Genomic DNA, 20,167 nt, shown 5'->3' on the forward strand with positions numbered 1-20,167 from the left:
AGCAAGCTCAGGCCCCTTAAGGGCCATCTAATGGAGGCCTGGGGTCCTTGGAATATAGTCTCCATATGGAGGGGACCCACTCCTGCCAGTCTGAGGTAAACTTCTGCCACACCAGGGCCCCAAGCCCAAGCAGCATGAGCGTGGTGCAAGTGCGCAGGCGTGAACTGAGCAGTGGTGTAGGGAAGGCACACACGGCAGAGACAGAGATCAGGAGGAGGGTGACCAGTGTGAGGAGCAGGCTCACAAATCTATACAAAAAGTCCTGGGGACGGCTTCTGAGGCTCTCCATTATCTCCAGTTGGGTGACTTGCTGTAGAGTTTCAAGCTTGGACATTCGGCTCTTGAAAGTCTCCATGACCTCCTGTGTGAGACAAAAGCAGACATGCTCACCAGAAGTCAGAACAGACTGAGAGCCTAGTGGAGACGGAGATAACCCAGGACAGGAGCAGGAGCTCTGGATATAGAAGAGTGAGGAGAAGGAATCCAGGTTGAAAGGAAGGTTCTCAGAGGGTGCCCCCGACAGAAGCAGCCCCACCCCAGATCTCTGAGTCAGAGGCTTGGGGTAGGGGCCCAGCTATTGCCAGCCCTGCCAGGTGGCTCTGATGTGCCCTCAAGGGGCACCACAGTGCTGCAGTTCCAGAAGCAACTGAGCAGGATGGTGAGAAGAGGAGAAAACATGAACACTGAGTACATAGCTCAAAGATCTGGGTCTTGCTTTCATTTAGGGGTGTCAAAGTGAATGCACTCATCCCTATGTCCTTCTCACGGGCCGTTTCTTGAAAGGCTCCCCCGTGAGATTCTCACCCATACTTCCTTGGCTCTCTCATAGGACAGATAGGCCATTTTCTCCTCAGTGCAGGCCAGACTCTGTCTGAGGAAGTAGATCTCATCCAGATGGCCCTGCAGGTGGTCATTCATTTGTTCTTCCAGCAATGTTTGTCTTGGGAGCAAAAGAGAAAGTCATAGTCCCTCAGCACTGTGCCCAGAGCCCACACTGATGTGGGGAGGCCCTGCACCTAGACTAGACTTCGGTTCCCATTTTGCCCCCCACCCCCAGACTGTAGTCAAAGCTGCCTGATTAGGAACACCCCACACACAGACCTGTCACAGGCACACCCTGATAGTCACTAGTCACCCATATTTTATATATAGTTACTCTTTTGTAACAGCTTTACAAAAACAGCCACAGACTAGAAGTGTTAGAATGAAAAGCTAAACTCTCTGAGTATGCTATTGAATTTCACAAATATCCCAGGACCAGTGTTTACCATGCAGTAGTGACTCTATAAAAATTTGTTGATTATAGGGATTGCGCAGTCACAAAAGACAACATAGTGTGTGATGCCATTTCTTTGAAATGTCCAGAAGAAGCCAGTCCACAGAGACAGAAAGCAGATGAGTGGGTGCAAGGCTGAGGGAAGGGCATGGGGAGTGACTACTAATGGGGACAGGGTTTCCTTTTGGAGATGATAAAAATGTTTTGGAATTAGATAGTGATGATGGTTTTGCACAACTCTGTTAATATATTAAAAACCACTGAATTGTACACTTTATACGGGTAGATTTTTATGGGATGTGAATTATATCTCAATAAAGCTGTTATTTAAATAAAAACAAAAAATTGGATTGTGGTCATAGTTGCATAACTCAGAAAATTTACAAAAAAACACTGAAATGTCCTTAAAATGGTGCATTTTATGACATGTAAATTATATCTCAATACAGCTGTTAAAAAATACAAGCTGTGCATGTAAATATATAAGTGGTAAAAGTATAAAGGTGAGCCTGGAACAGCTAAGCCCCCAAGTAAGGACAGTGAGGCCAGCAGAAGGGGGATGGCAGTGGAAAGGGATAATGACAGAACCTCACCTGACTTTTTTTTTTTTTTTTTTTTGAGACAGAGTGTCACTTTGTCACCCTTGGTAGAGTGCTGTGGTATCTTAGCTCACAGCAACCACAAACTCTTGGGCTTTTTCTTTTTTTGTGGTTTTTGGCCGGGGCTGGGTTTGAACCCGCCACCTCTGGCATATGGGACCGGCGCCCTACTCCTTGAGCCACAGGTGCCGCCCTAAACTCTTGGGCTCAAGTGATTCTCTTGCCTTAGCCTCCCAAGTAGCTGGGACCACAGGTGCCTGTCACAACGCCTGACTAGTTTTAGAGATGGGAGTTTTGCTCTGGCTCAGGCTGGTCTCGAACTCCTGAGCTCAGGCGATCCACCCACCTCAGCCTGCCAGAGTGCTAGGATTACAGGTGTGAGCCTCGGCACCCAACCTTCAACAGCTGCCTTTCAACAGAAACAATGAAAGTCAAAAGGGAGCAATTTTTTCAAAATGATTATTATTTCCAAAAAATGCCAACCTAAAAAAAAAAAAAAAAAGCCAACCTAGAATTTTGTGCCCAGCAAAAATATCCTTCAGAAATAAAAGGGAATGATCCCACCGATTCCCCTCCCTCTACCCACCCCTTTCGAATGTATGACATGTATGTGGCAGTAAGGCAACACTGCATATTTAATACTATGGGATTGTTTGTAAAAATTAGGTGTGGTATTTAGGCTATGTCAACAAAAAGATCCATATTTCATGTACACACTGAAATACTTTTTTTTGTTTGTTTGTTTGTTTTGTAGAGACAGAGTCTCACTTTATTGCCCTCAGTAGAGTGCCGTGGCATCACACAGCTCACAGCAACCTCCAACTCCTGGGCTTAGGCGATTCTCCTGCCTCAGCCTCCCGAGTAGCTGGGACTACAGGCGCCCGCCACAACGCCCGGCTATTTTTTTGTTGCAGTTTGGCCGGGGCTGGATTTGAACCCACCACCCTCGGTATATGGGGCCGGCGCCCTACTCACTGAGCCACAGGCGCCGCCCCATACTGAAATACTTTAACTGATGTCTGTGCTTTGCTTCAACATGATAGGGATGGAAAGAACCAGTTCAGAGAGCATCTCAGATATCAGGTTAGGCCTCCTCAGAGATCCAAATGTAAGAAGAAAAACAGCCTTAACCCTTCCCCCCCTTAGCTGCAAAGGTTGCTTAAAGATCTAACTAGTTATTGGACAGTCACATCAACTGGTCCTCCCCTGCTTCCGACACTGTGAAGGCCATCATGACCCTGGGATGAAGAAAAAACAACAGAGGGGACATGTACAAATTAGGAATGTCACGAAGAATCCTACAGATAGAGATTAGAGAACTGGATAACTGCACAGCTAAAAATAGCAACTTTGGGGAGGGTATAAAAACTCTAGGAAAAAAAAAAAACTCTAGGAAGTTCTGTCAAACTAAGTCAGGCTTTGAGAATGATCTCCCTGTCTTCCTGGGATCCCGCATCTTGGTAATAAAGAACAACTTTAACCCACATGAGTGTTTGGCTCTTGCTCTTAGTTCCCCCATCCTGGTTACACAGAGATGTGGGATGCTGCAACCTGAAAGAAAAGAAGTCTAGGGAGAAATGGAATTTCTTGTGCCATCTGGTCAACACAACCTGAGCCTAGAAGAGGCCTAAGCAGACACTTTGAGAGAACTCAGCTCAAGACTATATCCCTGGGGCCAAGAACTCTCAGAGTGATAGTGAAGTCTCTGTTAACCACAGCCTTTTATCTCTGAACCTTATCTCAACCTTGATTCAAACCTTTTGGACAAGGTTGAATCATACTAGAACATTCTTGGGACAGAGGAGTTAGAGTCTGTATGCCCCCAAAGACCTGGTGTCCAAAAAGGAAAGACAAGCACAGAGACCTGACATACGTACTTCTGGACATTTTCAGTATATTAAGAATTCATGTACAAGATAAACTATAGGAAAACTTCATTAATGCCCATCTGTGAATATGGCCATAAATACAAAGCAAGAATGAGGTTCCTGCCTGCTTGGTACTTGAGCAGTTTCTTTTTATTTAATTTCATTTTTATCAAGGTAAAATTCATATAGCATACAATTAATTAGTTTAAAGTAAACAATTCAGTGGCATCTAACACATTCACAATATTGTGGTTCTAAAACATTTTCATCAACCCCACCCCCCCAAAACCAATTAAGCAGTCACTACCCATTCCCTTGGCTCCCAGTGCCTAGAAGCCACCAATTTGTTTTCTGACTTGACTGCTTCTATTGCTAAACCTCCACTAGCAATTTATGAATGAGAGATGTTAGAAGACCATGTGGAGATGGTCCTGGAGAAGTTGCTAGAAAATGATAGGGAACCAGAATAGTAGGGCACTAAGGGCATCGTAACACTGGTGGGAGGAGAGGGCAGCAGGAATAAGAAACCCAGGAGGTGCTACCTAAAGGAAAGAAGAGGAAGGAAGGCGAGGTCAGGTCAAAATCTTGATCAGACACCTCAGCTCTTCAACCTAGGGTGCTCCATTGATGAATTTATCTTTTTTTCTTGGCTGGATATATAGGCTCATGCCTATAATCCCGGCATTTTGGGAGGCTAAAATGGGGAATTGTTTAAGGCCAGGAGTTTGAGACCAGCCTGAGCAACACAGCAAGACCCCATCTTTACAGAAAATTTATTTATTTTTCTTTCTTTTTTTTTTTTGCAGTTTTGGCCGAGGCCAGGCTGCCACCTCCAGTATTTGGGGCCAGCACCCTACTCGTTGAGCCACAGGCGCCACTGCCCTTTCTTTTTTTATTTTTGAGACAGTGTTACTATGTCGCCCTCAGTAGAGTGCTGTGACATCCTGCTCACAGCAACCTCAAACTCTTGGGCTTAAGCGACTCTCTTGCCTCAGCCTCCAAAGTAGCTAGGACTACAGGTGCCTGCCACAGTGCCTGGCCATTTTATTTTTTTTTTATTTTTTTTTCTTTTTTGTAGAGACAGAGTCTCACTTTATTGCCCTTGGTAGAGTGCTGTGGCCTCATACAGCTCACAGCAACCTCCAACTCCTAGGCTTAGGCGATTCTCTTGCCTCAGCCTCCCAAGTAGCTGGGATTACAGGCGCCCGCCACAACGCCCGGCTGTGGCCATTTTATTTTTTTGGTAAAGACAGAGTCTCACTTTATCTCCCTCAGTAGAGTGCCATGGTGTCACACAGCTCACAGCAACCTCCAACTCCTGGGCTTAGGTGATTCTCTTGCCTAAGCCTCCCGAGTAGCTGGGACCACAGGCACCCGCCACAATGCCCAGCTATTTTTTTGTTGCACTTTGGCCGGGGCCGGGTTTGAACCCGCCACCCTTGGTATATGGGGCTGGCGCCCTACCCACTGAGCCACAGGTGCTGCCCCCGGCTATTTTTTTTTTGTTGTAGTGGTCGTTGTTTAGCAGGCCCGGGCCAGGTTTGAACCCACCAGCCTCAGTGTATGTGACCGGTTCTGTACCCACTGAGTTATGGGCACCACCTCTATAGAAAATTTAAAACTTAGCCAGGCATAGTGACATATGCCTCTACTCCCAGCTTCTCAGGAGGCTAAGGCAAGAGGATTGCTTGAGCCCAAGAGTTTGAGGTTGTAGTGAGCTATCATGCCACTGCACTCAGCCTGGATAACACGGTGAGACCCTATTTATTTTTTAAAATTATCTTTTCAGGCTCGGTGCCTGTGGCTCAAGTGGCTAAGGCACCAGCTGCATACACCTGAGCTGGTGGGTTTGAATCCAGCCCGGGCCCACCAAACAACAATGACGGCTGCAACCAAAAACTAGCCGGGTGTTGTGGCGAGCACCTGTGTCCCAGCTACTTGGGAGGCGGAGGCAGGAGAATTGCTTGAGCCCAGGAGTTGGAGGTTGCTGTGAGCTATGATGCCACGACACTCTACCCAGGGCGACAGCTTGAGGCACTGTCTCAAAAGAAAAAAAATTATCTTTTCAATTTTTCAAGGATTTACTTCACAAATAAGCAGAAAGGAGCTGTGAAGTACATCGACTTGGGGCTTAAACACAAGCATTGACTAAGTTAATTCTTGTGGTAGTCCCAACAATAGGGGAATCAATATTACCTCCATTTCACATATGTGGAAATTGAGAATTGAAAACTTAAAGCACCTTGTCTAGGATAAGTCGGCGTACACCTGGCAGAGAAGAGGCTTGGCCAGACCCACAGCCAGAACCAGCTTCCTGACCTTGCCTTGATGTTCTCAAGACACAGCAGATATGGTCTTGGTGTGTGTGGAGGAGGAAAGTGTAGCCAGGACCCTTTAGGAAGGGAGGAAAAGAGGCACTCAAGTGCCTCCATCAAACAAGCCATCATATGCCAAGAATTCTTTGTCAGTGACTCAAAGTAGCTGTCCTGGGTGAGCTTTTTTTTTTTTTGGCCAGGGCCGGTTTGAACCTGCCACCTCCGGTATATGGGGCCGGTGCCCTACTCCTCATTGAGCCACAGGCACCCTACTCATTGAGCTACAGGCGGCACCCTTGAATTAGCTTTTCTTTTCCTTCTTTTCTTTTTAGAGAAGCAATCTTGTTCTGTCACCCAGGCTGGAGTATAATGGCATGATCATAGCTCACTGCAGCTTCAAACTTCTGGGCTCAAGCAATCCTCCTGCTTTAGCCTCCTGAGTAGCTGAGACTACAGGTTGCACCACCACACCTGGATAATTTTAAAAATATTTTTAGGCTGGGCACAGGGGCTCACACCTATAATCCTACCACTCTGGGAGGCTGAGGTGAGCAGATCCCCTGAGCTCAAGAGTTTGAGACCACCCTGAGCAAGAGGAAGACCCCACCTCTATTAAAAATAGAAAAATTATTCGCCACTTACAAAAATTGATTCAAGATGGATAAAAGATTTAAATCTAAGGCAGGAAACGATACAAATTCTAGAAGAAAGTGTGGGAAAAACTCTTGAAGATGCCAGCCTGGGGAAAGATTTTATGAAGAAGATGTACATGGCAAATGCAACAACAAAAATTAACAAATGGGACTTAATTAAACTGAAACGTTTCTTCACAATGAAGGATACAACAATCAAAGCAATTAGACAATCTTCAGAACGGGAAAAATTATTTGCATATTACGAATCTGATAAAGGCTTAATAATAGGCTGTATAGAGAACTCAAATTAATCAACAAAAAAGGAGCTAACAATCCCATCTATCACTGGGCAAGAGACAGGAACAGAACCTTCTCTGAGGAAGACAAATGAATGACTAACAAACATATGGAAAAATGCTGATCACCCCTAATCATCAGAGAAATGCAAATCAAAACCACTCTGAGATATCACCTAACCCGAGTAAGATTAGCCCACATCACAAAATCCTAATGTTGTAGATGCTGGCAGGGATGTGGAGAGAGGGGAACACTTTTACACTGTTATTGGGACTGCAAACTAGTACAGCCTCTGTGGAAGAAGTATGGAGATCCCTGAAAGAACCCAAAATAGACCAACCATATGATCCTGTAATCTCAAGTCATTTTACCATAAGGACATTTGCACTTGAATATTTATAGCAGCTCAATTATCAGTTGCAAAGATATGGGAACATGGATGAATCTTGCAAACATGCTCAGTGAAAGAAGCTAGACACAAAAGGCCATACATTGCATGCTGCCATTTATATGAAATGTCCAGAATAGGTAAACTCAGAGAGAAAGCAGATTACTGAGTGCCTGGAGCTGAGAATAAGAGGGAATGGGGAGTGACTGCATCATGAGTCTGAGGGTCTCCTTCTGAGGTGATGAAAATGTTCTACAACTAGATAGAGGTGACGCACAACATTGCAGATGTATTTAATGCCACAGAATTGTACACTTGGAAATGGTTGATTTCACATTGTAGGACTAAATCTATCTCAATTTAAGGAAAAGAAAGTAAGCCTTTGTCATAAATTTGTTTTATAGGGTTGCTGCCTCAGCACCCATTTTTAGACTAACATAGGTTGTTTAAAACCCAGTCGTGGGCGGCGCCTGTGGCTCAGTGAGTAGGGCGCCGGCCCCATATGCCAAGGGTGGCAGGTTCAAACCCCGCCCCGGCCAAACTGCAACAAAAAAATAGCCGGGCGTTGTGGCGGGCCCCTGTAGTCCCAGCTACTCGGGAGGCTGAGGCAAGAGAATCGCATAAGCCCAAGAGTTGGAGGTTGCTGTGAGCCGTGTGACGCCACAGCACTCTACTGGAGGGCAGTAAAGTGAGACTCTGTCTCTACAAAAAAAAAAAAAAAAAAACCAGTCGTTCCCTGTCGCCTTTGGCCTAGGTAAAACCCCCCACCCTGTGTGGCTGTTTATGATGTAATCCACTTGCTGCTCATTTCACTAACCCAAAATCCAACACACTCCACATCTGCTGACCAGAGTCATGTAAATTGGTCCCCCGCCCTTCCTGTATGTTTTCTTTAAAACAGCTGATCCACAAGCCTTCCAGGAAAGTTTAGGATTATAGTCATAGAATTTAATTAAAGCACAGTCCCAGAGGGTCCCCTGCCCCTTCCCCCACCAACCTGCTAAGCGAGCTCCCTTCTGCCTCCGGCAGCACACCTAATGTATCTGGGGTCTGTGAATAATGAATTTCTTCTGTTTTGTGCATTTTCTTTCATCTCCTCATTGTGTCTCACCTGCACACACGCCCAAATCTAACTTCCCACTGGTTAGGGCAACTTGGGGAGTGTTATCCTGGATTATGGCCCCTCTTGACATAAATGCCTCAGGACCAAATTAAAAAGAAATCATAACAATAAAACCACAACAGCCATCTTGAAAGCAAACAGATTTAACTGTGATAAATATTACAGGACTTTCAGCTTGAAATCTCAGTTCATGATGTATCAGAAAGACATGACAATCACAAGGCCTCAGGTGGTAGCCCCACAGGTGTGGTCACTCAGTAAAACTTCATCGAGCTGAATACATCTGTCATGTGTACTTTTCTATGTCTGTGTATAGATCAAATAAAGATTTTGAAAAAGATTTTAAAACAGAATATGTTTGTTTGTTTGTTTTTTGCAGTTTTTGGCCAGGGTTGGGTTTGAACTTACCACCTCCAGCATATGGGGCCGGCGCCCTACTCCTTTGAGCCACAGGTGCCACCCCGAAAGAATATGTTTTTAAAATGCAATAAATTTTTGTGCTCCAGCACCTTGCAGAGAAGCCACATAGCCAGGGTGCTGTGAAATGCTCTCGGGTCTGCACTTACCAGCTGGGTGGCCTGCATGTGGGTTACATCATAAACAGCCACACAGTCTCTCTGTCAGAGACTCCATTTCCTCATCTATAAAGTGGGCCTCTGAAAGCTAAAGGAGAACAATGCCACTTGACCTTGTGCCCTCACGTATTTATGAGCACAGAGTAACTGTGAAAATCTTCTCCATCCCTTCTAGGAAATTCAAGTCCTGAAGACATGCTTTTTCACTTAGGATATATACTAGTCAGGGTAGGCTAACTGCAGAGCAAATGACCAGAAATCTCAGGGATTGAACATAAGAAAAGTTTGTTTCACACTCAGGGCACAATTGTTGCGGGGTGTATACTGGGTCAGAAGTGCAAGTTTATAGAACTCACAGCAAGAGTCAGAGAGAGAGGTGCTGCCATGCTCCCCTGCAGTCACCCCATGTTAAGAGGCCAGCTGAAAGACTCTGATTTGGTAAGAGTTAAGAGCTTATCCAATTGCTGTGCCTGCCCATGCAGGGATGTGTGTGTCACTACCACCAAGCTCTGTTCTTGCTCACTATAAATCTAACCTGTAAAGGTCCCAAAATTTTAGATTTTGTTACCGTGTCCCATGAAAAAACCTCCAATAGACACTTGTAATTCTGACTGGTTATCTTACTTGATAATGTAAGGAATATTCTCTAACTGCTCTTTATGAAATCTCAGGCTGTATAAATAAACACTAGTGAGATTTCCATGGGAAAACTGAAGAGGAGGACTCCCAGTCACCCCTCTCCCCACCTCCATGTAAGCCCTAAAAGGACTGCACCATTCTTATTTTCATGAAAATGTTCAGACTCTGGGGCAGCCCCAGTGCTCAGTGGGTAGGGCGCCGGCCCCATATACAGAGGGTGGCGGGTTCGAATCTGGCTCCAGCCAACCTGCAACAAAAAAGTAGCCAGGCGTTCTGGCAGGCGCCTGTAGTCCCAGCTACTCAGGAGGCTGAGGCAAGAGAATCACCTAAGCCCAGGAGTTGAAGGTTGCTGTGAGCTGTGATGTCACAGCACTCAACTGAGGGCAATAAAGTGAGACTCTGTGGAAAGAAAGAAAAGAAAAGAAAGAAAGAAAGAAAGAAAGAAAGAGAGGAAAAAGACAGAAAGAGAGAGAGAGGAAGGAAGGAAGGAAGGAAGGAAGGAAGGAAGGAAGGAAGGAAGGAAGGAAGGAAGGAAAAGAAAATGCTGAGACTCCCTCCTTCACCAGGCAGTTGAAAGAAGTAGCGTTAGTTAGCCACTGACTGCAGTGATGGGGAGAGTGTGGTGCCCCTGAAGGCCAGTGGGAACCTAGAGAAAGGTCCTATTGGGAATGGCAAGGATCCTTTGAGAGATGGAGTTTTTTGTTTTTGTTTTTTTTTCTTCTCTTGGTGAGCCCCAGTGTTGTCTTAGAGGAAAATAAAATCAAGCCACTGCACTGTGGGGAGAAAGTGTTTACCAGAAGGCAATCATTTTCAAAACAAATATCTGACACTTGGCTTTGTACCTCAACTCAGCTATGAGCACAAGTGAAGAGATTAGGGCTGGCAAGATGACTCCAGTCCACACTCAAACCTCCCCAGCCAACCAGGACTAGAGGTGTCTGAGGGACTGTCACCTCCACTGGGTTGTCTCCTGCCACCACAGAGCCAGGGCCGGTGACTCCATGCAGCCGTGCAGCCGTGCAGCCACCATCGCAACCATCTGACAGGGGCCGCAGAGCTAGAGCCTCATTTGCCAGCAAGGAACAAGGCAGATGTGGGAACACAAGAAGAGGACTAGCCTGCATCACTGCAGGATCTGGTGGCTAGGAGAAGCATGGCTCTGCTCTTCCCTCTCCCTACACCCTAAATCTCTAAGACAGTGTTTCTCAACATTTTTTATCTCACGGCACACTTGAACCTATAGTTAAACTTCTGTGACAAATTATGTTGATCACAAAACAAGAGTAGAGACTTGGCGCCGATAGTACAGTGGTTACAGCACCAGCCACATACACCAAGGGTGGCGGGTTCAAACTCGACCTGGGCCAGCTAAACAACTGCAACAAAAAAATAGCCGGGCGGGGGGGTGCCTGTGGCTCAAAGGAGTAGGGCGGCGGCCCCATATGCAGGAGGTGGCAGGTTCAAACCCAGCTCCGGCCAAAAACTGCAAATAAATAAATAAATAAATAAATAATAAAAATAGCTGGGTATTGTGGCAAGCGCCTGTAGTTCCAGCTACTTGGGAGGCTGAGGCAAGAGAATTGCTTAAGCCCAAGAGTTTGAGGTTACTGTGAGCTGTGATGCCACAGCACTCTACCAAAGGTGACATAGTAAGACTCTGTCTCAAAAAAAAAAACAGGAGTAGAGGCCAGGCGAGGTGGCTCACACCTGTAATTCCAGCACTCTGGGAGGCTGTGGCAGGTGGATCCCTTGAGCTCAGGAATTGGAGACCAGCCTGAGTCAGAGTGTGACCTCATCTCTAAAAATAGATGGGAGTTGGGGTGGGCACCTGTAGGGAGGCTGAGGCAAGAGAACAGCTTTGAGCTCAAGAGTTTGAGGTTACTGTGAGCTATGATGTCTTGGGATTCTACCGAGGATGACAAAAGACTCTGTCTCAAAAATAAATAAATAAATAAAGAGTAAAAACAGAATATACTTACTGTAGTAGCGCCTGTAGCTCAGTGGGTAGGACGCCAGCCACATACACCCAGGCTGGCCAGTTCAAAACCAGCCCTGGCCAGCTAAACAACAATGACCACTGCAACAACAACAAAATGGCCAGGCACTGTGGCAGGCACCTGTAGTCTCAGCTACTTGGGAGGTTGAAGCAAGAGAATCACTTAGACTAGTGGTTCTCAACCTTTCTAGCACCGCGATGTATTTTCATTGTTACAAAGGGGTCACAACCTGCAGGTTGAGAACCGCTAGCTTAGACCTGAGAGTTTAAGGTTGCTGTGACGCCATGGCACTCCACCAAGGGCGACATAGTGAGACTGTCTCAAAAAAAAAAGCATACTTACTGTGCTTTGGACATCTTTCAAAAATAATTTAATTAATGACCTTTAAAATTTTTTCGTGGCACACCTAAGACCCTCTCACAGCACACTGGTTGAAAATCACTGCTCTAAGCCCTTGTCTCAGCTCCCTTTCACCCTCTCACAGATTGATCCTGGGGGCTGTCCCCCACCTGCTTCCACCCCCAGAGACAAGGCAGGAGAAGGGGCGGCCTCACCTGCATTTGTCCTCCTGAAGGGACTCCAGCGACACCTGCAGGTCTGTCAGGTACCTCTCCTTTAGGCTCTTGTAGGATGCCCAGAGGCCAATGTGGAACTGTTTGACCTCTTTCAGCTCTTCTTTTACCTTCTGCAACAGCAGGTTTCGTTGCCGGGCCAAATACTTCTCTGACAGCCTTCCCTGCTGCACACCTGGTAAGCGTGTCTGCAGAGTGAAGTGTTTGATGATGTCAGGCAGGCTGGTAGGCAGGCAGTCCTCTTCACTCTGCTTTGGGGACTCTGTGAACTGGGCCTTCTCACCAGGCTGCTCATGGCTGTCCGGGCTACTTTCTGCTGGCTGCACTGAGCCCTTGGGCCTGCACCCTTCCTCCAGCTCCTGGAGCTGCTGGTGACACTGGCGGAGCCTTCGCTCTATCTGGGCGATAGTAGCGGAGGCACGCTGGTTGACCTTCTCAAAGGCCTGCCGGATATGCACGGCTTGGTGCCGGTCTGCTTTGGACACCAGCTTGAGGTAGCCCACAGTATTCTCATCCCTACTGGCCCTCTCCACTCTCAGCTGCTCTGAGAGGTACAGAATGCGGTGTTTTACGCTCTCCTGTAAGTTTCGGGCAAGCTCCCCACCTGAGAGGCTAGAGTGGCCACTGGGGCCATCTTCACTGGACAGGGACCTGCATGAGGGCACATTGGATGGAAGGGTTGCACTTGGGCCCTTGGTATATTCTGCCTGCATTGGGAAACAAAAAAAATCATAAAACAGTTACTCTGTGACCTGCAAATGTTAGGAGAATTGGACATATTGTGACTTTACTCCATAAAAATACTTATACATATGTATGAATACTTATGGATGCAACATTTTTTTTTTTTGAGACAGAGTCTCACTATGTTGCCCTCGATAGAATGCAGTCACAGCTCACAAAAACCTCAAAGTCCTAGGCTTAAGCAGTTCTCTTGCCTGAGCCTCCCAAATAGCTGGGACTACAGGCGCCTGCCACAATGCCCACCTATTTTTTGTTGCAGTTGTCATTGTTGTTTAGCTGGCCTGGGCTGGTTTCGAATCCCCCAGCCTTGGTTTATGTGGCTAATGCTGTAACTACTATGCTACAGGCACCAAACCTAAGGCTGCAACATTTATGCTTTAAAGCGGGGCCCAATACATACTAGGGAGTCAAGTTCATCCTCTGGGCACCTTCTCACCTCCTTTTCAGCATCTGACTCCTTGCTCTGCAGGGGTACCTTACTACATATGACCTCCAGATGGCTAGAATCTCCCCTCCACATATTCCCTGCCTGTTCTTGGACCTCTCCCCCTATTTTCTCTTCCAAGAATGACTTACTCATTTAAAAAGAATTGTTCTTGAAAAGTATAGAATTAAGCTACATGGCTTGCCATATTGCTACTCCCAAGGAGAAAGGACAGATAGGCAGGGAGATTTGCATTCTAACAGATTCATTCATTCGTCCAGTCATTTATTCAACTATATATATATTTTTTTGTTTTGTTTTGTTTTGTTTGCAGTTTTTTGGCCGGGCCTGGTTTGAACCTGCCACCTCTGGTATATGGGGCCGATGCCCTACTCCTTGAGCCACAGGCACCGCCCTCAACACATTTTTTTTTTTTTTTAAAGACAGAGACTCACTTTGTCGCCCTCAGCAGAGTGCAGTGACGTCACAGATCACAGCAACCTCCAGCTCTAGGGCTTAGGTGATTCTCTTGCCTCAGCCTCCCAAGTAGCTGGGACCACAGGTGCCCGCCACAAGGCCCGGCTATTTTTTGTTACAGTTTGGCCGGGGCTGGGTTTGAACCCACCACCCTCAGAATATGGGGCCGGTGCCCTATTCACTGAGCCATAGGAGGCGCCCCATACATATTTCTTGAGTGCCTACTATGTGGTACAGAGGCCGGATACATTCCTTGCTCTCATAGAGCCAACAGTCCAGGATGGAAAATTCTGTCATAACATAAAATAATGAGACTCTCACATGGTGAGGAATAACATTGCCTTTGAGATGCAGCCCAGTTCAAATCCTATATCTACCACTCTGAGACCTTGAGCAAGTTAAAAAAACATTCAGGGGCAGCACCTGTGGCTCAGTTGGTAAGGCGCCAGCCCCATATACCGAGGGTGGTGGGTTCAAACCTGGCCCCGGCCGAACTGCAACAACAACAAAAAAAAATAGCTGGGCATTGTGGCGGGCGCCTGTAGTCCCAGCTACTCGGGAGGCTGAGGCAAGAGAATCGCTTAAGCCCAGGAGTTGGAGGTTGCTGTGAGCTGTGTGATGCCATGGCACTCTACGGAGGGCCATAAAGTGAAACTCTGTCTCTACAAAAAAAGAAAAAAAAAAAAAAACATTCAGAAGCCCAGTTTTCTCACCTCAAAAATAAAGGTGAAAGTAACAATATAGCTGGAGCCTAGTGGACCAGTGCAGAATAGGCGACCAGGAGCTAGCAGAAGAAGGTGGGGTCAGTTCAGGTCAGCTCTGTTCTATTTCTTTCTTTCTTTTTTTTTTTTTTATTAAATCATAGCTGTGCATATTAATGTGATCATGGGGCACCATACACTCGTTTGACACATTTTCATCACACTGGTTAACATAGCCTTCCTGGCATTTTCTTAGTTATTGTGTTAAGACATTACATTCTACATTTACTAAGTTTCACATGTACCCTTGTAAGATGCACCGCAGGTGTAATCCCACCAATCACCCTCCCTCCGCCCACCTCCCCCTTCCCTCCCCTCCCTTTCCCCCTTCCCCCTATTCTTGGGTTATAACTGGGTTATAGCTTTCATGTGAAAGCCATAAATTAGTTTCATAGTAAGGCTGAGTACATTGGATACTTTTTCTTCCATTCTTGAGGTTCTGTTCTATTTCTTTTCCTCTTTTTTGTTCTTTCTTTTTTTCTTTTTGTTGAGACTGAGTCTCACTCTGTTGCCCAGGCTGGAGTACAGTGGTATGACGGATAGCTCACAGCAACCTCAAACTCCCATGCTCAAGCAATCCTCTTGCCTCAGCCTCCTGAGCAGCTGGGATTATAGGTGTGCACCACCACGCCCAGCTAATTTTTTAAAAACTTTTTGCAGGGATGGGGGGGTCTTGCTATGTTGCTCGGGCTGGTCTTGAGCTCTTTGTCTCAAGTGATTCTCCTGCCTCAGCCTCCCAAAGTGCTGGGATTATAGGCAAGAGCCACCACACCCTGCCTTGTTTCTACTTTGAAACTATAAGCACCTGCATGACAGTTTGTGATCTAAAAATGTTCTACCATCAGGCCTCTAAAATCCTAGAACTCTGGGAGGCCAAGGCAGATGGATCACCAGAGCTCAAGAGTTCGAGACCAGCCTGAGCAAGAGAGATCGAATCTCTACTAAAAAATAGAAAACCTGCCTGGTCATTGTAGCAGATGCCTGAAGTCCCAGCTACTGGGAGGCTGAGGCAGGAGATCACTTGATCCCAGGAGTTTGAGGTTGCCGTGAGCTATGACACCATGGCACTCTACCTAGGGCAACAGAGTGAGACTCTGTCTCAAAAAAGAAAATAAAAATATTCTCCCAGTGGCAAGTCAGAAGTGATTATACTGTAAGAGGCAGCTTGGCTCTGGGTATTTTATTGTAAATAAATTATACCTCAATTTAAAAAGCACAACCACTACACACCCAGTAGATTGGCCAAATTTAGATCAACAATAATAAGTGTTCACAAGGATGTGGAGCAATAGGAACTCTCAATCACTACTGGTGGGAGAGTATATTGGTATAACTACTTTGGAAAAGCATTTGGTAATACGGGCAGTACCCAGGTTATGAACAAGATAGATTGTGTAGGTTTGTTCTTAAGTTGGATTTGTATGTAAGTTGGAATAGATACATTTACCTATTACCTGTAATAACCCCATTCATAAATGCAAGTAGTCTATAAGTCAGATGTTTGTAACTCAGGGACGGCCTGTATTGTAAAGTTGAAGACATGTATACTTGATGATCCAACAATTGCGTTTGTAATGTACCAGGATACAGGAACACAAATATTCCCCCAAACCAACTATTACAAACAACCCACCTGCAAAAAAAAAAGAAAAAAGAAAAAAGAAACAATCCACCTGCCCATCAAGAGTAGAATGTGTAAGTAAACTGTAACATATGCAAGAATATACTACCATACAGAAATGAAAATGAACTACACCTTGAAAAATACAAATGAATTTCACAAGCATAATGTCAAAAAAACCAAACAGAAAATCCATGCTGTGTATTATTCCATTTATATAAGTTCCCACAGTAGGCAAAACAAAATGATTTATGTAGAGATGCCTACACAGGCAGTAAAGCTATACAGAAAAGCAGGGATGTTAGTAGCATAAACTTCAGGATGATGGTTTTTACTGATCCGGGAGAAGAGAATTGTGTTGGGGGGACATGCAGAGGCTAGGGTACTTGACTTGAGTACCAGTTAAATGTATGTTTGTGTTATCATTATTTCTTAAAATATATGTTGATTTTTCTGCAGCTTTATGTATTAATACATATGCCAGGTTTCACAGTTTCAATTTTTTTTAATGTTCAACAGATGGATTTGATAGTAGATCAGATATGGCTGGAGAGACTATTAGTAAATTGTACAACAAAGCCAAGGTAAGTATCCAGAATGCAGCACAACAGCACAAAGAAATAGAAAAATAAAAAAAGTACCCAGCTACTGGGAGGCTGAGGCAAGAGAATCGCTTAAGCCCAGGAGTTTGAAGTTGCTGTGAGCTGTGACATTATAGCACTCTACCAAGGGCGACATAGTAAGACTCTGTCTCAAAAAAAAAAAAGAATGAAGCAGGTATGAATGTGATGTCAAAAGATATCCATGAAATTTTTTTTACATGATTGCGTGTGTTTTTTTTTTAATGAAAAATATTTATGCTTATCAACAGAACACTTAGAAAGATATCCAAACTCCTAGGATAGGACTGGGGAATGAGGAAATGACTTCTATGTACACCTTCATCTACTGTTTGAATTTTTTACTATAAGCCTAAATTGTATATATATTTTTTTCAATTGTTGGGGATTCATTGAGGGTACAATAAGCTAGGTTGCACTGATTGCATTTGTTAGGTAAAGTCCCTCTTGCAATCATGTCTTGCCCCCAGAAGGTGTGACACACACCAAGGCCCCACCCCTCTCCCTTCTTCCCTCTCTCTGCTTTTCCTCCCCCCCATGACCTTATTGTCATTAATTGTCCTCATATCAAAATTGAGTACATAGGATTCATGCTTCTCCATTCTTGTGATGCTTTACTAAGAATAATGTCTTCCACTTCCATCCAGGTTAATACGAAGGATGTAAAGTCTCCATTTTTTTTAATAGCTGAATAGTATTCCATGGTGTACGTATACCACAGCTTGTTAATCCATTCCTGGGTTGGTGGGCATTTAGGCTGTTTCCACATTTTGACGATTGTAAATTGAGCTGCAATAAACAGTCTAGTACAAGTGTCCTTATGATAAAAGGATTTTTTTCCTTCTGGGTAGATGCCCAGTAATGGGATTGCAGGATCAAATGGGAGGTCTAGGTTGAGTGCTTTGAGGTTTCTCCATACTTCCTTCCAGAAAGGTTGTACTAGTTTGCAGTCCCACCAGCAGTGTAAAAGTGTTCCCTTCTCTCCACATCCACGCCAGCATCTGCAGTTTTGAGATTTTGTGATGTGGGCCATTCTCACTGGGGTTAGATGGTATCTCAGGGTAGTTTTGATTTGCATTTCTCTAATATATAGGGATGATGAACATTTTTTCATATGTTTGTTAGCCATTCGTCTGTCTTCTTTAGAGAAGGTTCTATTCATGTCTCTTGCCCATTGATATATGGGATGTTGGCTTTTTTCATGTGAATTAATTTGAGTTCTCTATAGATCCTAGTTATCAAGCTTTTGTCTGATTCAAAATATGCAAATATCCTTTCCCATTGTGTAGAGACAACCTACAGAATGGGAAAGGATATTTGCATATTTTGAATCAGATAAATTGTATAATTTTTTAAGTAAAGAGAAAAAATCACAAAGTTAAAAAAAGAAAAAAGTAGAAGACATGAAAGATATTATGAGAAGATCTAACAAAAATCTAATTGTCATGTCAGAGAGAGAAGATAGAACAAAACAGCAGCAATATTTTATTTATTTATTTAAGAGACGAGGTTGGTCTTGAACTTGTGAACTCAGGCAATCCACCCACCTCAGCCTCCCAGAGAGCTAGAATTATAGGCATGAGCCACCATGCTTGGCCAGCAGTAATATATATATGTATTTTGAGACAGAATCTCACTATGTTGACTTAGGTAGCATGCGGTGGAGTCACAGCTCACAGAAACCTCAAACTCTTGGGCTTAAGCCATTCTCTTGCCTCAGCCTCCCAAGTAGCTGGGACTACAGGTGTCTGCCACAATGCCCAGCTATTTTTTTTTTGTAGTTGTCATTGTTATTTGAACCCAGCCAGCTCCGGTGTATGTGGTTAGTGCCCTAGCCTCTGAGCTACAGGTGCTGAGCCCTAGCAGCAGTATTTTAAGAGATACTCCCTAAGAACAGTCCAAAATTGATGAAAAACCCAAATCCACAAATTTAAAAATCCCAATAAATATCAAGCAGGAAAGGAAATAGGTCCATACCTACACACAAGATCTTAAAAGCAGCCAAAAAAGCTGATTACCTTTAAAACCATGACTTTTAGATTGCAAGCTGACTTCTCAATAACAGCAGGGGTGCTTGCTTCAATAGCACATATATTCAATGGCACCTATGAAGTCCAGAAGACAGTTGAGTAATATCTTCAACACGCTGAGAGAATAACTGTCAGAAAGAAAAAAATAGGTCACATTCAAAGAATCAGAAGTCAGAGTATCTTCAGGGAACTAGAAGACTATGAAGTAATGACTTCAAAATTCTGAGGGAAAATTATTTTCCAACCTAGAATTCTTCACCCAAACTGTCAACTATGAGGTTAGACTGAAAACATTTTCAGACATGAAAGAACTCAAATAGTTTACTTCCTCTACATTCTTCCTCTGGAAGCTACTGGAGAAAGTGTGCCACCAAAATTATGGTGTATTCTAAGGAAGAGATGGAGATGGGATCCAGGAAACAGGGGACCCAAGCCAAAAGAGAGCCAATCTCCAAGACGATAGGAGAGCCCAAGCTAATGGCTTGGCAGCATTCCTGGACAGCAAGTCAAAAGCCTCCAAGAGAACTCCAGGGAATCAAAACTACTAGAATGCCAGACATCTTTGAACATATGCATAGGAGACTCAGACAATTGGGGGAAGTCTTGAACTAGGGATCAGTAATAGAGACCAAGCAAAAGGGGGTGACTCCAAGGAAAACAATAAGTTGGGAGAGAAAGGAAAAGATATACCAGTTACCGAGTTGTGACTAGTGTTTCCTTGGACTTGATAATGTAAACACCACAGAGTGATCTAACCAAAATCATTATAGACAGGACTGGAAGGATGGAGAAAAGGAAGTATGTGTTGGTGGGGGACCAGGTGAAGGAGCTACATCATCATCTTTTTTAATTTTTTTTTTTTTTTTTTTTAGAGACAGAATCTCACTTTATGGCCCTCGGTAGAGTGCCGTGGCATCACACAGCTCACAGCAACCTCCAACTCCTGGGCTTAGGTGATTCTCTTGCCTCAGCCTCCCGAGCAGCTGGGACTACAGGCGCCCGCCACAACGCCCGGCTATTTTTTGGTTGCAGTTTGGCTGGGGCCGGGTTTGAACCCGCCACCCTCAGTATATGGGGCCGGCGCCCTACCGACTGAGCCACAGGCGCCGCCCATCATCATCTTTTTTAAAAAAAATAGAGACACGGTCTCACTCTGTTGCCCAGGCTAGAGTGCAGTGGCGTCATCATAGCTCAGTATAACCTCAA

At 44.8% G+C, this 20,167-nt stretch overlaps 1 protein-coding gene across 1 annotated transcript; it reads right to left on the reverse strand.

Moving 5' to 3' along the window:
- Window positions 1-16: 16 nt before the first annotated feature.
- Window positions 17-18,961, reverse strand: TEX28 (testis expressed 28). Its single transcript, XM_053581144.1, has 4 exons — window positions 18,950-18,961; window positions 12,267-12,991; window positions 805-940; window positions 17-361 (listed from the first exon to the last, which is right to left on the reverse strand). The coding sequence occupies exons 1-4, from the start codon at window positions 18,959-18,961 to the stop codon at window positions 17-19; spliced, it is 1,218 nt and encodes a 405-aa protein (XP_053437119.1).
- Between the last annotated feature and the right edge of the window lie 1,206 nt (window positions 18,962-20,167).

Source organism: Nycticebus coucang, chromosome X (genome assembly GCF_027406575.1).
Source record: "Nycticebus coucang isolate mNycCou1 chromosome X, mNycCou1.pri, whole genome shotgun sequence".
Lineage (NCBI taxonomy): Eukaryota > Metazoa > Chordata > Mammalia > Primates > Lorisidae > Nycticebus > Nycticebus coucang.